At 38.4% G+C, this 15,000-nt stretch overlaps 1 protein-coding gene across 5 annotated transcripts in view; it reads right to left on the bottom strand.

Annotated features, from left to right (window-relative positions):
* LOC115222729 (outer dense fiber protein 2) overlaps window positions 1-15,000 on the bottom strand; it is a 75,234-nt gene that overhangs the window by 32,179 nt on the left and 28,055 nt on the right. For 4 of the 5 annotated variants that reach the window (XM_036511912.1, XM_036511910.1, XM_036511911.1 and 1 more), the window contains 4 exons: window positions 14,796-14,930; window positions 7,203-7,322; window positions 3,138-3,325; window positions 1,338-1,467 (listed from right to left, as the gene is read on the bottom strand). In XM_036511912.1, the coding sequence (XP_036367805.1) occupies window positions 1,338-1,467; window positions 3,138-3,325; window positions 7,203-7,322; window positions 14,796-14,930 (573 nt within the window). Of the gene's footprint in view, window positions 1-1,337; window positions 1,468-3,137; window positions 3,326-7,202; window positions 7,323-9,645; window positions 9,744-14,795; window positions 14,931-15,000 lie in introns of those variants that run through there. The other variant, XM_036511913.1, reaches the window with a different exon arrangement.

Below are 15,000 nucleotides of genomic sequence, written 5' to 3' on the forward strand. Positions count from 1 at the left end.
TAAGATTGTGCAATCATTAATATTTTTTATCATGACACCATCACTAGATGGGTTGCCAACAAAGGTTCGGCGAGTCCAAACCTACCTTTATATACACAGCAATCAGCTCCAACCTTATTCCCACCGGTGTTTTTATTGAGACACTATCCTCATGAGACAGAATTAACCCAACCAGATGCCAATTTGGTAGTTCAAGGTTTCAAGGTGGGCTTACAGGTACCACATCTTGCCCAACGGTGACCTAAAGGTATTTGTGGCTAAAGACAACCTCATTCTTTCTACACCAAGATGCCACAACTGGAAGCCATTTCAAGCCATACTCATGGCATATTATTATTAGTATTATGACTATTTGCTTGCATTATTAGTCAGTGGTGGTGGTGGTAGCACTGTTGTAAACTCCATTGTTCCTTTGGTTGTTGTTATGGTCAGGTGTTCTATTTTTGTTATTTCTTTGTTGTCATTCTTCTTTTTTTCTAAGGTTGTTGCTGCTGCTGCTGTTGCGGCTGCCCTGTGAAGCCATGGTGATTTAGCTGTTGTCTTTGTTGTTTACAGTTGTTATTGGTGTTCATGTCCTTGTATTGACTACTTTTTATAGCCATAAAAAATGAACTGGCAGTGTTTCAGCCTGCTGCTTTTGCTACTGTTATCTAGGTGTGTGTGTGTGTGTGGGGGGGGGGAGGATTGGTTTTGGTTTGCTGTGTCTGAGTGTAGAGAGTGAACTTGGCCAACCAGTCATAAAATGTGCACTGGCATATCATTCTAATGAGCTTACATGCTGTTTGATTTGTCTAAAAACTCCCAAGTAGAGGGTGGGGGGATTTGAGGAGAAGCAGAGGCATGCTAATGATTCTGCCAGCTGACCATCTTAATAATAATAATAATAATAATAATAATAATAATAAGGTTTCAAATTTTTGTACAAGGTCAGCAATTTTGGGGGAGGGGATAAGTTGATTACTTAAGTGGTGCTTCCTTTATTGACCCGAAAGTATGAAAGGCAAAGATGACATTGGAAATGCTAACGATTCTGCCAGCTTGCTGCCTTGATGATGATGATGATGATGATAATAATAATAATAATAATGGTTTCAAATTTTTCCACAAGGGCAGCAATTTTCAGGGAAAAGGATGAATCAATTACATCAACCCCAACTCTTCAACGGGTACTTATTTTATCAACCCAGAAAGGATGAAAGGCAAAGCCAACCTTGGCGGAATTTGATCTCAGAACAGAGCAATGGGCGAAATACTGCTAAGCATGCTAACGATTCTGCCAGCCCACCGCCTTAACAATGATAATAATAATAAAAATAATGATGATAATAAAAAATGACCTCAACCAGTTTTCCAATGGCTAAATTCATCTCCGAGACTAATTTTCCTGCAGCCTGGCCATCCAGCTCAACTTCAATCAGTTTCCGTGTCAATTTGTCTTTCTCTGAGCATAACTTTTCACACTGAGCTCTGAAAATTGGAAGAAGAGGAAGGGATGAAGAGAAAGAAAAATAAAAAATAAACAAGAATATAAAATCAGGGAGATGGCTTCTGAAACAATTCATTATTACAGTAAAATTCATTATTATAGTAAAATAATTGTTTCTACTCGAGGCACAAGGCCAGCAATTTCAGGGGTGGGGTTAGTCAATTACATCGACCCCAGTGTCCAACTGAAACTTATTTTATAGACCCTGGAGGGGTGAAAGGAAAAGTTAACCTCAAAAGAATTTGAACTGAAGACATGACGACAGATGAAATGCCATGAAGTATTTTATCCAGCATGCAAACGATTCTGCCTTGAAACAGATAAATATTATTAAAATGTAATAATGGAGGATCCATTATAACATAAAAACGAAATTAAAGTTGGATATTAACAAAAGTGTTTATTAAATAAACTGCAAGTATTTGAAGTGTGGGTTTATAGAAGACATTTGCGAATATCCTGGAAAAGAACATGAAACCAACAGAGAAGAGTTAAGAATGGTAAAAACTAAGGAAATTTTATTGGAAGGAATCAAAGAGAGACAGGGAAATATTTTGGATACTTTTGTATGCTTTGCATGGGTTGGACAGGATTTATTGAGGGAGATTTTCTATAGCTGGGCCAGTCAATGACATCAACTCCAGTGTTTCACTGGTCCTTATTTCGTCAACCCCAAAAAGGATGAAAGGCAAAAATCAACTTTGGTGGGATTTGAACTCAGAATGTAAAGCTGAAAGAAATGCAGCTGGATCATGCAAGAGCTGGAGTTAACAACAGGGAGGATTACATGAGATAAGGTAGTCCTTGATACACTGTGTCTGAATAATGAAAAGATAGTCAGTGATGGAACATCTTGGATCATATGTCTGCTGGATCAGGACTGACCTGGAGTTAAACAACATCATCATCATCATTTAGCGTCCGCTTTCCATGCTAGCATGGGTTGGACGGTTCAACTGGGGTCTGGGAAGCCAGAAGGCTGCACCAGGCCCAGTTTGATCTGGCAATGTTTCTACGGCTGGATGCCCTTCCTAACGCCAACCACTCCGTGAGTGTAGTGGGTGCTTTTTACGTGCCAGACGGGGCTGGCAAACGGCCACGGTCGGATGGTGCTTTTTACGTGCCACCGGCACGGAACGTGTCTAAGGTACACTGTGTTTGAATAAAAGACGTGATGGCCACAGCTGGAACGTTTTTGAACATAGGACTATCTGGATCAGAACTGATCAGAGGTTAAAGAACAACACCTAAAGTCACTGCCAGTAACATTATGTCCGATTAAAAGAGACGATTTTGCAGTTGAGGCATCTTTGATCATTGGTCTGTCAGGTTAAGGCTGACCTGGGGTTAAACACCACCATCACTACACACCTCAAAAACATACATACTACCACTACCTATTTCTTTATTACCCACAAGGGGCTAAACACAGAGGGGACAAACAAGGACAGACATAGGTATTAAGTCGATTACATCGACCCCAGTGCGTAACTGGTACTTAATTTATCGACCCCGAAAGGATGAAAGGCAAAGTCGACCTCGGCGGAATTTGAACTCACAACGGCAGACGAAATACCGCTAAGCATTTCGCCCGGCGTGCTAACGTTTCTGCCAGCTCGCCGCCTACTACCACAACAACACCACCACTTACTTCTTCTCTTCAGCAACCTCTTTCAGTTGGTTCAAATTCTGTCGAAGAACTCGATTCTCATTTGAGGAAGCGTCCAGCTCACCACAAATGGTTTTCAGCTGATCAGCGTGTTCCTCCATCATCTTCCTGCGAGTCTCCAACATGCTACCATTTTTCTCAATATCATGCAAGGCTTTCTGTAGATCCACCTAGACACACAGACAAAACAGCAAAAGCAGAAGAATCTCTCTTAATGAAATTCGGGTTAGTGTTAAGGGGGAAGAAATTTGCATATGGCAGCCATGTGATCTCCACTTCAATCTCTGCTTGAAGAGATTGAAGAGTCAAGTGGGAGTAGATGGAAACTGTGTGGAAGCCTGACAAATGATGGATAACACTTCTAGGGTTACAATAAGAGCTGTGTTTCTTTATTTGTCAATCACATGCTGCCCTCAGATCAAGAGAATTTTCAGGTAGTTATTTGGAGAAATGATGCCAGGAGGGCAAAAGACAAATTTGACTCTGGTGGGATTTGAAATCCAATTGTAAAGAACCAGAACAGATAAAACACAAGACGTTTTGTTCACCACTCTAACAGTGAATTATCTCAGTTCACTGGCTGAGATATTAAATTAGCTAACAAGAAATAATAAACTGTAGGGAGAGGGAGAGAGAGAGAGAGAGAGAAATAGATAGAGATAGATAGATAGAGATAAATAGATATGTAGATAGATAGATATGTAGATAACTTTTTATTGTAGCCACACAGGGCTAAACACAGAAAAATGGACGAAATACAATGTAGAATTTTTTCTTTTCGAGGTGGGATGGGTGGGGCACAAAAAAAAAACAAAAAACATATAGATATGTAGATAGATAGAGATAGATAGATATGTAGATAGATAGATAGATATGTAGATAGATAGATAGATATGTAGATAGATGGATAGATAGATAGATAGATATGTAGATAGATGGATAGATAGATAGATATGTAGATAGATAGATAGATAGATATGTAGATAGATGGATAGATAGATAGATATGTAGATAGATAGATAGATAGATAGATAGATATGTAGATAGATAGATAGATAGATATGTAGATAGATAGATAGATAGATATGTAGATAGATAGTAGATAGATAGATATAGATAGATAGATATGTAGATAACTTTTTATTGTAGCCACACAGGGCTAAACACAGAAAAATGGACGAAATACAATGTAGAATTTTTTCTTTTCGAGGTGGGATGGGTGGGGCACAAAAAAAAAAACAAAAAACATATAGATATGTAGATAGATAGATAGAGATAGATAGATATGTAGATAGATAGATAGATATGTAGATAGATAGATAGATATGTAGATAGATGATAGATAGATAGATATGTAGATAGATAGATAGATATGTAGATAGATAGATAGATATGTAGATAGATAGATAGATAGATAGATATGTAGATAGATGATAGATAGATAGATATGTAGATAGATAGATAGATAGATATGTAGATAGATAGATATGTAGATAACTTTTTATTGTAGCCACACAGGGCTAAACACAGAAAAATGGACGAAATACAATGTAGAATTTTTTCTTTTCGAGGTGGGATGGGTGGGGCACAAAAAAAAAACAAAAAACATATAGATATGTAGATAGATAGAGATAGATAGATATGTAGATAGATAGATAGATATGTAGATAGATAGATAGATATGTAGATAGATAGATAGATAGATAGATATGTAGATAGATAGATAGATATGTAGATAGATAGATAGATATGTAGATAGATAGATAGATAGATAGATATGTAGATAGATAGATAGATAGATATGTAGATAGATAGATAGATAGATAGATAGATATGCAGATACATAGGTGTATGAATAAGAAGTCTACTTCCCAACCAAATGGTTTGACTTTCATTTCTTGGGGGCATGGTACCTTTGAGAAGTGCCTTCTACTATTACAAGCCTTACAAGTGGATTAGGTAGACAAAAACCGAAAGAAGCTAGTCATCATCATCACCATCATCATCTTTTATTGTCTACTTTTCCATGCTTGTAAGGGTCAACTGGGGTGCCCTTCCTGTCACCAACCCTCATCTGTTTCCAAGCAAGGTAGTGTTTCCCCATAGCAAGACAGGTCTTCTGTGGAAGATTGGAAATGAACAACACTGCTTGTATAATAGGGATGCTTGTTTACAACCAGCACGTGGGGTCATGACAAGGGGACACACAAACACATGTGACCCTTGGCTATTTTCAGTTCATGTCCACTAAATCCACTCACTAAGCTCTGCTTTGTCTGGGACTACAGGGGAAGATATTTGGCCAAGGTGATACACACTGGAATTGAACCTAAAACCAGGCAGTTTTGAAGCAAGCTTTTTAACCATACAGCCATGCCTGCACCCCCAAATGTGTATGTGTGTGTTTGTACATGTTTGTGTTCATGTGTATGTGTATATATTTGTGTGTGTGTGTCTGCTTGTCTGCATATTGTTTGTGTATTTTTGTGTGCATTTGTATGTGTGTGTGTGTGTGTGTGTGTGTGAGTGCATGCATGTGAGTGTCTCTCCTTGTCTTGTCATCTCACACTAATTGTTGGAAAACATCACCATCATACAAGCAGCAGCATCTGTTTGCAATCTGCAAAGAAAACATGTCTATCCCTTGTGCTTTTCGTGTTTGAAGGACTGGGGAGGAAAAAAAGTCCCTTTAATTGAAAACAAGCGAGGATTGATGACAAGAAACACATCCTCAATGAATTTCACCTGACCAATGCAAACATAAAAAAAAAAGGATTTAAACAGTGATGATGATGATGATGATGATAACTAGAAATACTTATGTAATGAGACATCTACCTAAATACACTGACAAGTGGAGGCAAATTAGTTGTAACTCATATTTAATATTAGGTCAGTCTGGGGAGTAGACAAATAGTTGAGTTAGTGTTAATCTATTTAACAATGGGCAACCACAAACAATGATGTGGTGAAAGAGAGAAAGAGACAGCCATCAGGTAGATAAATGGAAGTTAGGTGGGGAGAGAAATAATTTAAGTAGGCTTCCATTAACATACTTGATAAATGGGGCATTACGTATTGAATTAGGAAAATACCTGCGGGTGGGAAAAAAGACAATAATTCCTATATCACTCCCTTACAAATATAGTGTACATCTATAAATACACACACACACATTATACATATATATACACATACATACACACACACATATATGTGTGTGTGTGTGTGTGTGTGTATATATATATATATATATAATATATTATATATATATATATATATATATATATATAATATATATATATATATAAATATAAGGGTAGCAAAAAATTCTAGAAAAAAATTCTCCGCTACCAGCGGTCTAGTGAGAAAGAGAAGATAGTCAAAGACTATATAATATACATTCAACAATATAAGGAATGGCCCTAATAGGCCATGAAACTATGCATAGTCCAGAGATGAAAAGGGTAAATGTTTTTATTTCTCTTTCAATTTCAGAATTACAACTATTTAGCGGTTTGAGTTTGGCTGCTCTTTCTAGTGAGTCGAATGGCCTATTAGGGCCATTCCTTATATTGTTGAATATATATATATATATCATCATCATCATTGTTTAACGTCCGTTTTCCATGCTAGCACGGGTGCGACGGTTCAACATCTATAGGAATGTTTCTTTTCCATCCCCTCAATGGAATGCATTAAAAACTATTGGTATTCATCAACAAATAATCTTCTAGTTCTTCATTTTCACAGACAAGTGGAATAAAATTTGTCATTACTTGAAAAACATAGGCAAGAGTTCATGATAGAAATGGCATTTGGTAGTAAAACAATGTTTTGCATGTAGTCATCACACCCAGGGTTACATGGAAAAACTTCCTCCTTCAAACACCAAACCACCCTAGTTCTAGACAAACCCCTTCAATTCTCCTGATGGCCCCATTTAAATACCAGATCACCCTGGTTCTAGATAAGCTCCCTTGTTTTTCCAGACAGCCCCCTTCAAACACCAAGCCATCCTGGTTCCACAAAAACCAATCAACTCACCTGATTCTTCAAACTTCCCACTTCAAACATCAAATCATCGATTTTCTTCTCATAATTTTGAATTTGGTTTTGAATTTTACCATCTTCGTCTGATCCATCTGAATTGGTGTCTTTTACAATCTGCAGAGAAACAGATGGAAGTAGAGTGTCAAACATAAAACTATGAGGCATTTCAGTGTATCACCTTGTTCCGAGTTCAAATCCCACCCATGTCTTCTCTGCCTTTTAACTTCCAAAGACCAATAAGAAAATAACTAAGAGCAGGCGTGGCTGTGTGGCAAGAAGTTTGCTTCCCAACCACATGGCTTCAGGTTCAGTCCTATGCGGTTTATAGAAGACATTTGCGAATATCCTGGAAAAGAACATGAAACCAACGGAGAAGAGTTAAGAATGGTAAAAACTAAGGAAATTTTATTGGAAGGAATCAAAGAGAGACAGTGAAATATTTTGGATACTTTTGTATGCTTTGCATGGGTTGGACAGGATTTATCGAGGGAAATTTTCTGTACCTGGGTGCCTTTCCTGTCACCAGCCCTTACCTGCTTCTTCTAAGTAAGATAACATTTCTCTAGGGTCAGACATTTTCACAGAATATTTGAAATGAACGACACTGCTTGTACGACAGTGATACTCGTTTACAGCAATCACGTGATGTCAAGACAAGGACACACACACACGACAGTTAAAAAGCAAATGGGTTCAAGAGGGTCAACAAGTTGGCAATATGAATAAAGAAAGAGGAAAAGGGGAGACCAAAAATTGTGGGGTTGAATAATATCAGGAATTGAACAGAATTGAAGATATAAGAAAGCACAGTAAACATGGAGAGTACAAGAAAGACTGAGATGGTAATCCTGGGTATTGAACCTGCTGAGAGGAGACATAATGCCCGGTGATGATGATTGTTGAGGTAAAACATCACCATCGACACTATAAGCACAACCAACAACACAACCACTACCCCAACAAATATCACCTTCCCCTACCCACAACTGTCAACTCCCCCACCAACACCTTATCATTCCAATCAATTCCCCTCCCCCACATACACACTGCTACCACCTTGCAACTATAAAATATAGAATAAAAATGAAAAAAAGAAACCAACATAAGTCACGAAATTTTAATGTTAACTCTGGAGGCCATTCATCGGTTGTGATCAATGTTTGTGGTGGTGGGCATGGCTGGGAGTAGATTCACACACAGTAAGTGCATCGTACTAAAGTACATGTGACACTGGTGATCAGCTGAATGTCACGGCAGGAGATTAAATGAACGACATACCTCTGAATGAATGAGTGAGCAGTAATGATCCAGTAGAAATCTGATCAAAGATGCTCCAGCTGTGACCATCTCGTCAACTTTTATTTAGAAGGGGATTTTATTCTACCGGTTCTGATAAAATAATAAACAAAGTTGACCTCAGCAAGATTTGAAGTCAGAACATGAAAAATGCCACAAGGAATTTAATGCAACTCTGACAATCTGCTGCCTAAATAATAATAAACCTTTCTACTCTAGGCTCAAGGTCTGGAATTCATAGGGAAGGGATAGTCGATCACATTGATCCCCAGTACCTAACTGATATTTAATTCGTCAGACAATTTATTTATGCCTGATTTACACGAATTCTCATGAAAAATAAATAAATAAAAAAGACTTTCGTTCACTTTTTGGTGGTCATAGCCAAGGGCTACGTTAACAGTTGACTTATTTACCTACCCTTGTTGTTATTGCCCCCCCCCCTCCCGTTTTCATTTTTATTTACTTTTTTAAACGCCCTAAACTGAAAGATTACCGTATTTAATAAGGAAAATATAACAGTGGGACCCATAATGTACAGTAGTGCCACACAACAACGACGACAACAACGAACGTATTCCATTAACAGGACTAACCTGGTGTTAAACAACAACCACAACATTGGAAGAGACATTAGATAATGTAGTCCTAGATACACTAGATCTGAATAAAAAACGCGAAGGTCACCGATGGAACAACTTTGATAATAGGTCAACTGGATCAGAAGCGGCCTAGTGCTAAGCAACATAGAAATACTATGTTTGAATAAGACATGGTCACCGATGGAACGTCTTTGATCATATGTCAGCTGGATCAGGACTGACCTGGGGCTATACAACAAGGAAGGATACACGAGACAATGTAGTCCCAGATACATTATGCCTGAATAAATGACGGGATGTTACAGCCGGACTTCTTTTGATCATCGATCGGATCTTTTAAACCCTAACCCTAAAACAGATTGAAATGCAATAGATCGATACTAGTGTCATAATTGTGGGTGACAATTTCATATGACACCGCTAGAAAAACTGCCGTTCAAACCGAAAAGATCCCATCGATCTGCTGTATCAGGCCAGACCTGGGGTTCAAGAACACCCCCAAGACTTCCTTACTATTCTGTTGTGTCCCAAGAACTTACCTTTCAAGTCGTTAATTTCTTGACACAAAACTAAATCAGTAAGCTCAGGTTTTACTGACAACAAAACGGCAGACGTTGACATAATTCAACTTAAGCGTTTTAGGTTGCACACAAACACACACAAACAGATATACGCAGAATACATAAACATGCATACACATATTATAACACGCACACAAAATACACACACAATGTGTATAATGTACACACAAACAGTAATGTATTTATATATGTCTGCGAAATATCTCAATATCTGCAAGATATCGAATGTCAACATTTTAGAAAAATGTGATATCTCTAGAATCAAAAGAATTGCTGTTGAGAAATCAGTGCAAATGGAGAGGATATGTACGAATGCAAGACGATGGCATTCCGAATTCTTTTGTATGGCCAACAAGTAGAGAGATTCCGCGGTAAAGGAAGACCCAAGTTGAAACAACCACTAAAATCCCTACAGTTTTATTTAACATCTTGAGAAAGCTATTACCTAGATTGATCAGAGTGGTATAAAATGTGTCATGACGCGTCTAAACAATTTGAGTTGAAGAAACAGAACGATGAAAGAATTATGCCCTGCAATCAAGATACACAAGTCCAATCCCAGGCAGAATGAAAATCACCATTGTCCTCATTGTGACTTAATAGTAAAATCCATACTCAAATTACAATCACGTATCCATCGCAAATAAATGCAGTTTCTTTTATTTTTAATCCTTTCCTACAAAGACTCATACGCCGAAATCGACGGGAGTGACCATCATATATTACTTATGGAAGCACTCCGTCGGTTACGACGATGAGGGTTCCGGTTGATCCGAATCAACGGAACAGCCTGCTCGTGAAATTAACGTGTAAGTGGCTGAGCACTCCACAGACACGTGCACCCTTAACGTAGTTCTCGGGGATATTCAGCGTGACACAGAGAGTGACAAGGCCGGCCCTTTGAAATACAGGTACAACAGAAACAGGAAGAAAGAGTGAAAGTTGTGGTGAAAGAGTACAGCAGGGATCACCACCATCCCCTGCCGGAGCCTCGTGGAGCTTTTAGGTGTTTTCGCTCAATAAACACTCACATATATTACTATTAAGGTTACAACTGACTACATATTTCGTTCATTGAAATTTCATTGTATTGGGGAGAGGGACAATCCAAATAAAGAGTATCTCTATAGAGTCGGAAATTATTTAATGCGCCAAATCACATGATTTCTTCGACTGAATGTTTTTAAAGCATAGTACATTACGTTTAGGGGGCTGGCGTACCTACTGGACACTGACGAATAGTGATAATACTTTCATTTTCATTTTATGATCACAAAACGAGAAAATACTCAAAATAATTATAACAGAGTTCTAGGAAATGTATGTTAGCGGCATATCAATAGCAAATTCGGTCGATTGAAGCCATATCTGACGAAAATGATATTTATAGAGATGTGAAGTCATTTACAGAATTTCATTGATTCCCATGATGAGAAAATAGTTATATTATTGAAGGGGGTGGCCATGGATGTAAGGTAAAATGCGGAGACAGTGAGGAACAAGCAATGTTTTGATCGCATTTTATCCCCATGGACATGCGTGGAGAACGACGTTGTAGGTAGTAGGAATATACATATGCTAATTTAATTTGTTGTATAAATGAATTTTGCAAAGGCGATCCTCGAGTTTACAACATCACTTTCACTAAGAAAAAAAAAAAAAAAAGAAAGTGCAACAATGTTATTGCATTAATCTTTCACCGGGGTCATAATGTTTTTTCCTCGACTTTCTCAACCAGTTTTTACTTTTATTGACCTCAATTTCCTTACCCTCAATTACGATGGATCTGTCTTCAATCTTTTGGTACTTTTAAATGAAGAAAATAAAATCTTGTAAAATTTGCGCCAAATTTATTATGGTTCATCTTAATTGTTGATGTTACTTCGTTAGTTGCCCTAGTGTATTAGTGTTGTTATTAAGATGGAAGAGAAATTTCTCCCCAGAAACAGCTAACTTTCAATACTTCATACAGTCCAATATTTAATGATTAGAACATTTTTTATTTTACATTTAAAAAAATATTTTGTATCTTAAATATAAATTTCGTTCATCTATTGAAAACGTTTGAAAAACTGAAATGCAAATTGGAAATAGAATAAGAAACAATATCTAAAAAGTCCGCTTCATGGTTCTAGTGTACAAAATGGAAAAAGCGTTCGTCGGAGGATGGCAGGAGAAATGCGCTGATACAGCCAATCTAATTAACGGGATCGCACTTGCCAACAAGCCATCTCTGCCCCAAGGTGGGGTGAGCAGAGAATTGTGGTGCGGGGGCTGCGATCGCCAAAGGTCTTCACTACCAAAAGCTTGACCAATAAACTTGTCAGAGGCGACCGATACTTTGATAGTTTACCTTCCTTAGCCTGACGAGCAGTGGAGCCTGAGTTAACGACTGAACACACCAAGTTGGCGCTGGAGAAAGCGTCACAACATGTGGTAGCCCAGATGAGGGGCCGACCATCACGGAACGGGAAAAATTTCAACCTCGACTGTATTTGAACTCAAAATGTGAAACCAGAAAAAATGCTGCTCTGCTCAGCATTTTGTTTGGCAAGCTAACGATTCTGTCAACTCGCTGCCTTTTTCACATCATATAAATGTTTGAATGAGTTAACAGTTTTTGTGTCTCTGAAGGACTAACGTGTGCCTTCCACGTTGAATTTTAGCTTAGCTGATGTTTATGCAACCAACCTACAACTGACCGAATCGTCTTTTAGCTTCCATGATTTTTGGTCTCTAAATCTATCCAGCTTTTAACTTTGAAGTTACACATAGTTAATCGTTACAACGATATCCTATTCCCTGATAATATAATCGTCAATCTGACTTGTATGTCCACCTGCAGAGACATAGCTAGATTGTGTCCAGTCCAGGACAGTCCTCAATTTTGCATTTCACTATCAGCAACTCAAGGCCCACAAAACTATACAGCAGACCCTGAAATTCCATATTCATTAAAATATCGCTTGCACCCTGCTATTTCCCTACCCGATTCGTAAATGATGAAGTGCAAGACTGATTTCTTAAGATTTATATTGCACACAGGTCATTCACTTCTCATTTCTCCTACCACAGAAAAAAGCAAAAAACAAAACAAAAAAAAAAAAAAACCTCTTGGTATTCATTAAAATACCCAGCTGTTATAATAAAGTCACTGCTAACCGTCATCGATGTGGTATATAGGTGTGCGATAGGGTCGCATTAAAGTAGTCCTTCTGACCACCAACTTGTCCTGACTGTGGTTCTTCATAGACAAAGATAAATGTTGCTGTCAAATTGTCATTAACAGGTCTAAACATGATATTCTCAGTTAAAAATACGTCTATGCCACCTACGGCGATGATGAGGATTTTGTGCGTGTGTGTACATGTATATCCGTATATCTATGTCTGTACAAAGTGCGTATGTATATGCATGTACAAATGTATGTGTATATGTACTATGTGTGTGTGTATGTATATATATATATATATATATATATATATATACGTACAATGTGCATGTGTATATGTATATAGAACGTGTGCCAGCGTTTGAATGTCTACAGTTAATTCAAGTATTGTATTGAATCTAATCACACCTCATGCTCTTTCATAGAAGTAGATTACAGTCAACATACATTTGATCTTTTATATACATATGTATTATTAAAAAGCAGCAACTACATGTATATCTATTCACTGCCCACTGTGGTCTCCCTACAAAAAACAAGGCATAATGGGGGTCGATGCACCACAGAGATCATCATCATCATCATCATCATCGTTTAACGTCCGCTTTCCATGCTAGCATGGGTTGGACGATTTGACTGAGGGTTGGCGAACCAGATGGCTGCACCAGGCTCCAGTCTTGATCTGGCAGAGTTTCTACAGCTGGATGCCCTTCCTAATGCCAACCACTGCAAGAGTGTAGTGGGTGATTTTACGTGCCACCGGCATGGGGCCAATCAGGCAGTACTGGCAACGACCTCGCTTAAATCTTTTTACACATGCCACCGACACAGGTGCCAGTAAGGTGACGCTGGTAACGATCACGCTCGAATGGTGCCTTTTACGTGCCACCAGCACGGAAGCCAGTTAGCCACTCTGGCAATGATCACACTTGTATGGTGCTCTTAGCACCCTACTAGCATGGGGCACAAGTGCCAGTAAGGCGACGCTGGTAACGATCACACTCGAATGGTGTCTTATGTGCCACTGGTACGGAAGCCGGTTAGCCGCTCTGTCAACGATCACACTTGTATGGGTCTCTTTGCACCCTGCTAAAAATAAATGGCATAATGGTACTTGGTTACTGGGCTCGACTTAAACAACTGAAACTATTCTCTGCAACGTCGCTGTGAGCAATACATTATTTGCCCTATGTGGAAATAATATTTATCTCCAACCAGATAGAGTACTTTTTGTTGTTGATCTTACTATCATGCAACAGTACATTGACCATAACAGCATTAAAATATTTGCAGATGACTCTAAGCTAAGCCTTGTGAGTGGATTTGGTAGACGGAAACTGAAAGAAGCCCGTCGTATATATGTATGTGCGTGTATGTTTGTGTGTCTATGTTTGTCCCCCTAGCATTGCTTGACAACTGATGCTGGTGTGTTTATGTCCCCGTCACTTAGCGGTTCGGCAAAAGAGACTGATAGAATAAGTACTGGGCTTACAAAGAATAAGTCCTGGGGTCGAGTTGCTCAATTAAAGGCGGTGCTCCAGCATGGCCGCAGTCAAAATGACTGAAACAAGTAAAAAGAAAAAAAAAGAAAAAGAAGGGAGCATATGATCGAACGATGCTTCAATCAGACTCAAGAATTGTGTGCAATAGGACTAAACCCGAATTAATGGGGATGAGAAACAATCTACTTAGCAACACATGCGTGCGCGCGAGTGCTTAAATGAAAGAAAGTGACACTCAAAGTTTTGAGAGGGTTGAGTCAGATTTGACTGCTATCTCTAGCAGGTGGTGCAGCCACAAAGAGGTAAGATAAGGTTTGAAGGTGATTTGGCTGCTATTTCTAGCAGACTTTTTTTTTTACCATGTAGAGGCAGTGATTGTTGTTGGTTCAATTTCCACAGCCGTCAGTATCTTTAAAGGTAACAAAGACACTTACCTGTGTTATATATTTACTGCCCTTTGATGTTTTTGCTGGGGGTGGAATAAATGGGGCTCGCAGCTGAGTAAAAACAGGCTTCTTGGATTTTAATCTTCTGTTCCGGTAATTTCCAGAATCAAATTGACGGCTGATCTACAAAACAAAAAAAAAAAAACAAAAAAAAAATCCATTTTGAGAGAAGATTCTAAGCAAAATCTGGTTG

Source organism: Octopus sinensis, linkage group LG21 (assembly GCF_006345805.1).
Source record: "Octopus sinensis linkage group LG21, ASM634580v1, whole genome shotgun sequence".
NCBI classification, from domain to species: Eukaryota; Metazoa; Mollusca; class Cephalopoda; order Octopoda; family Octopodidae; genus Octopus; species Octopus sinensis.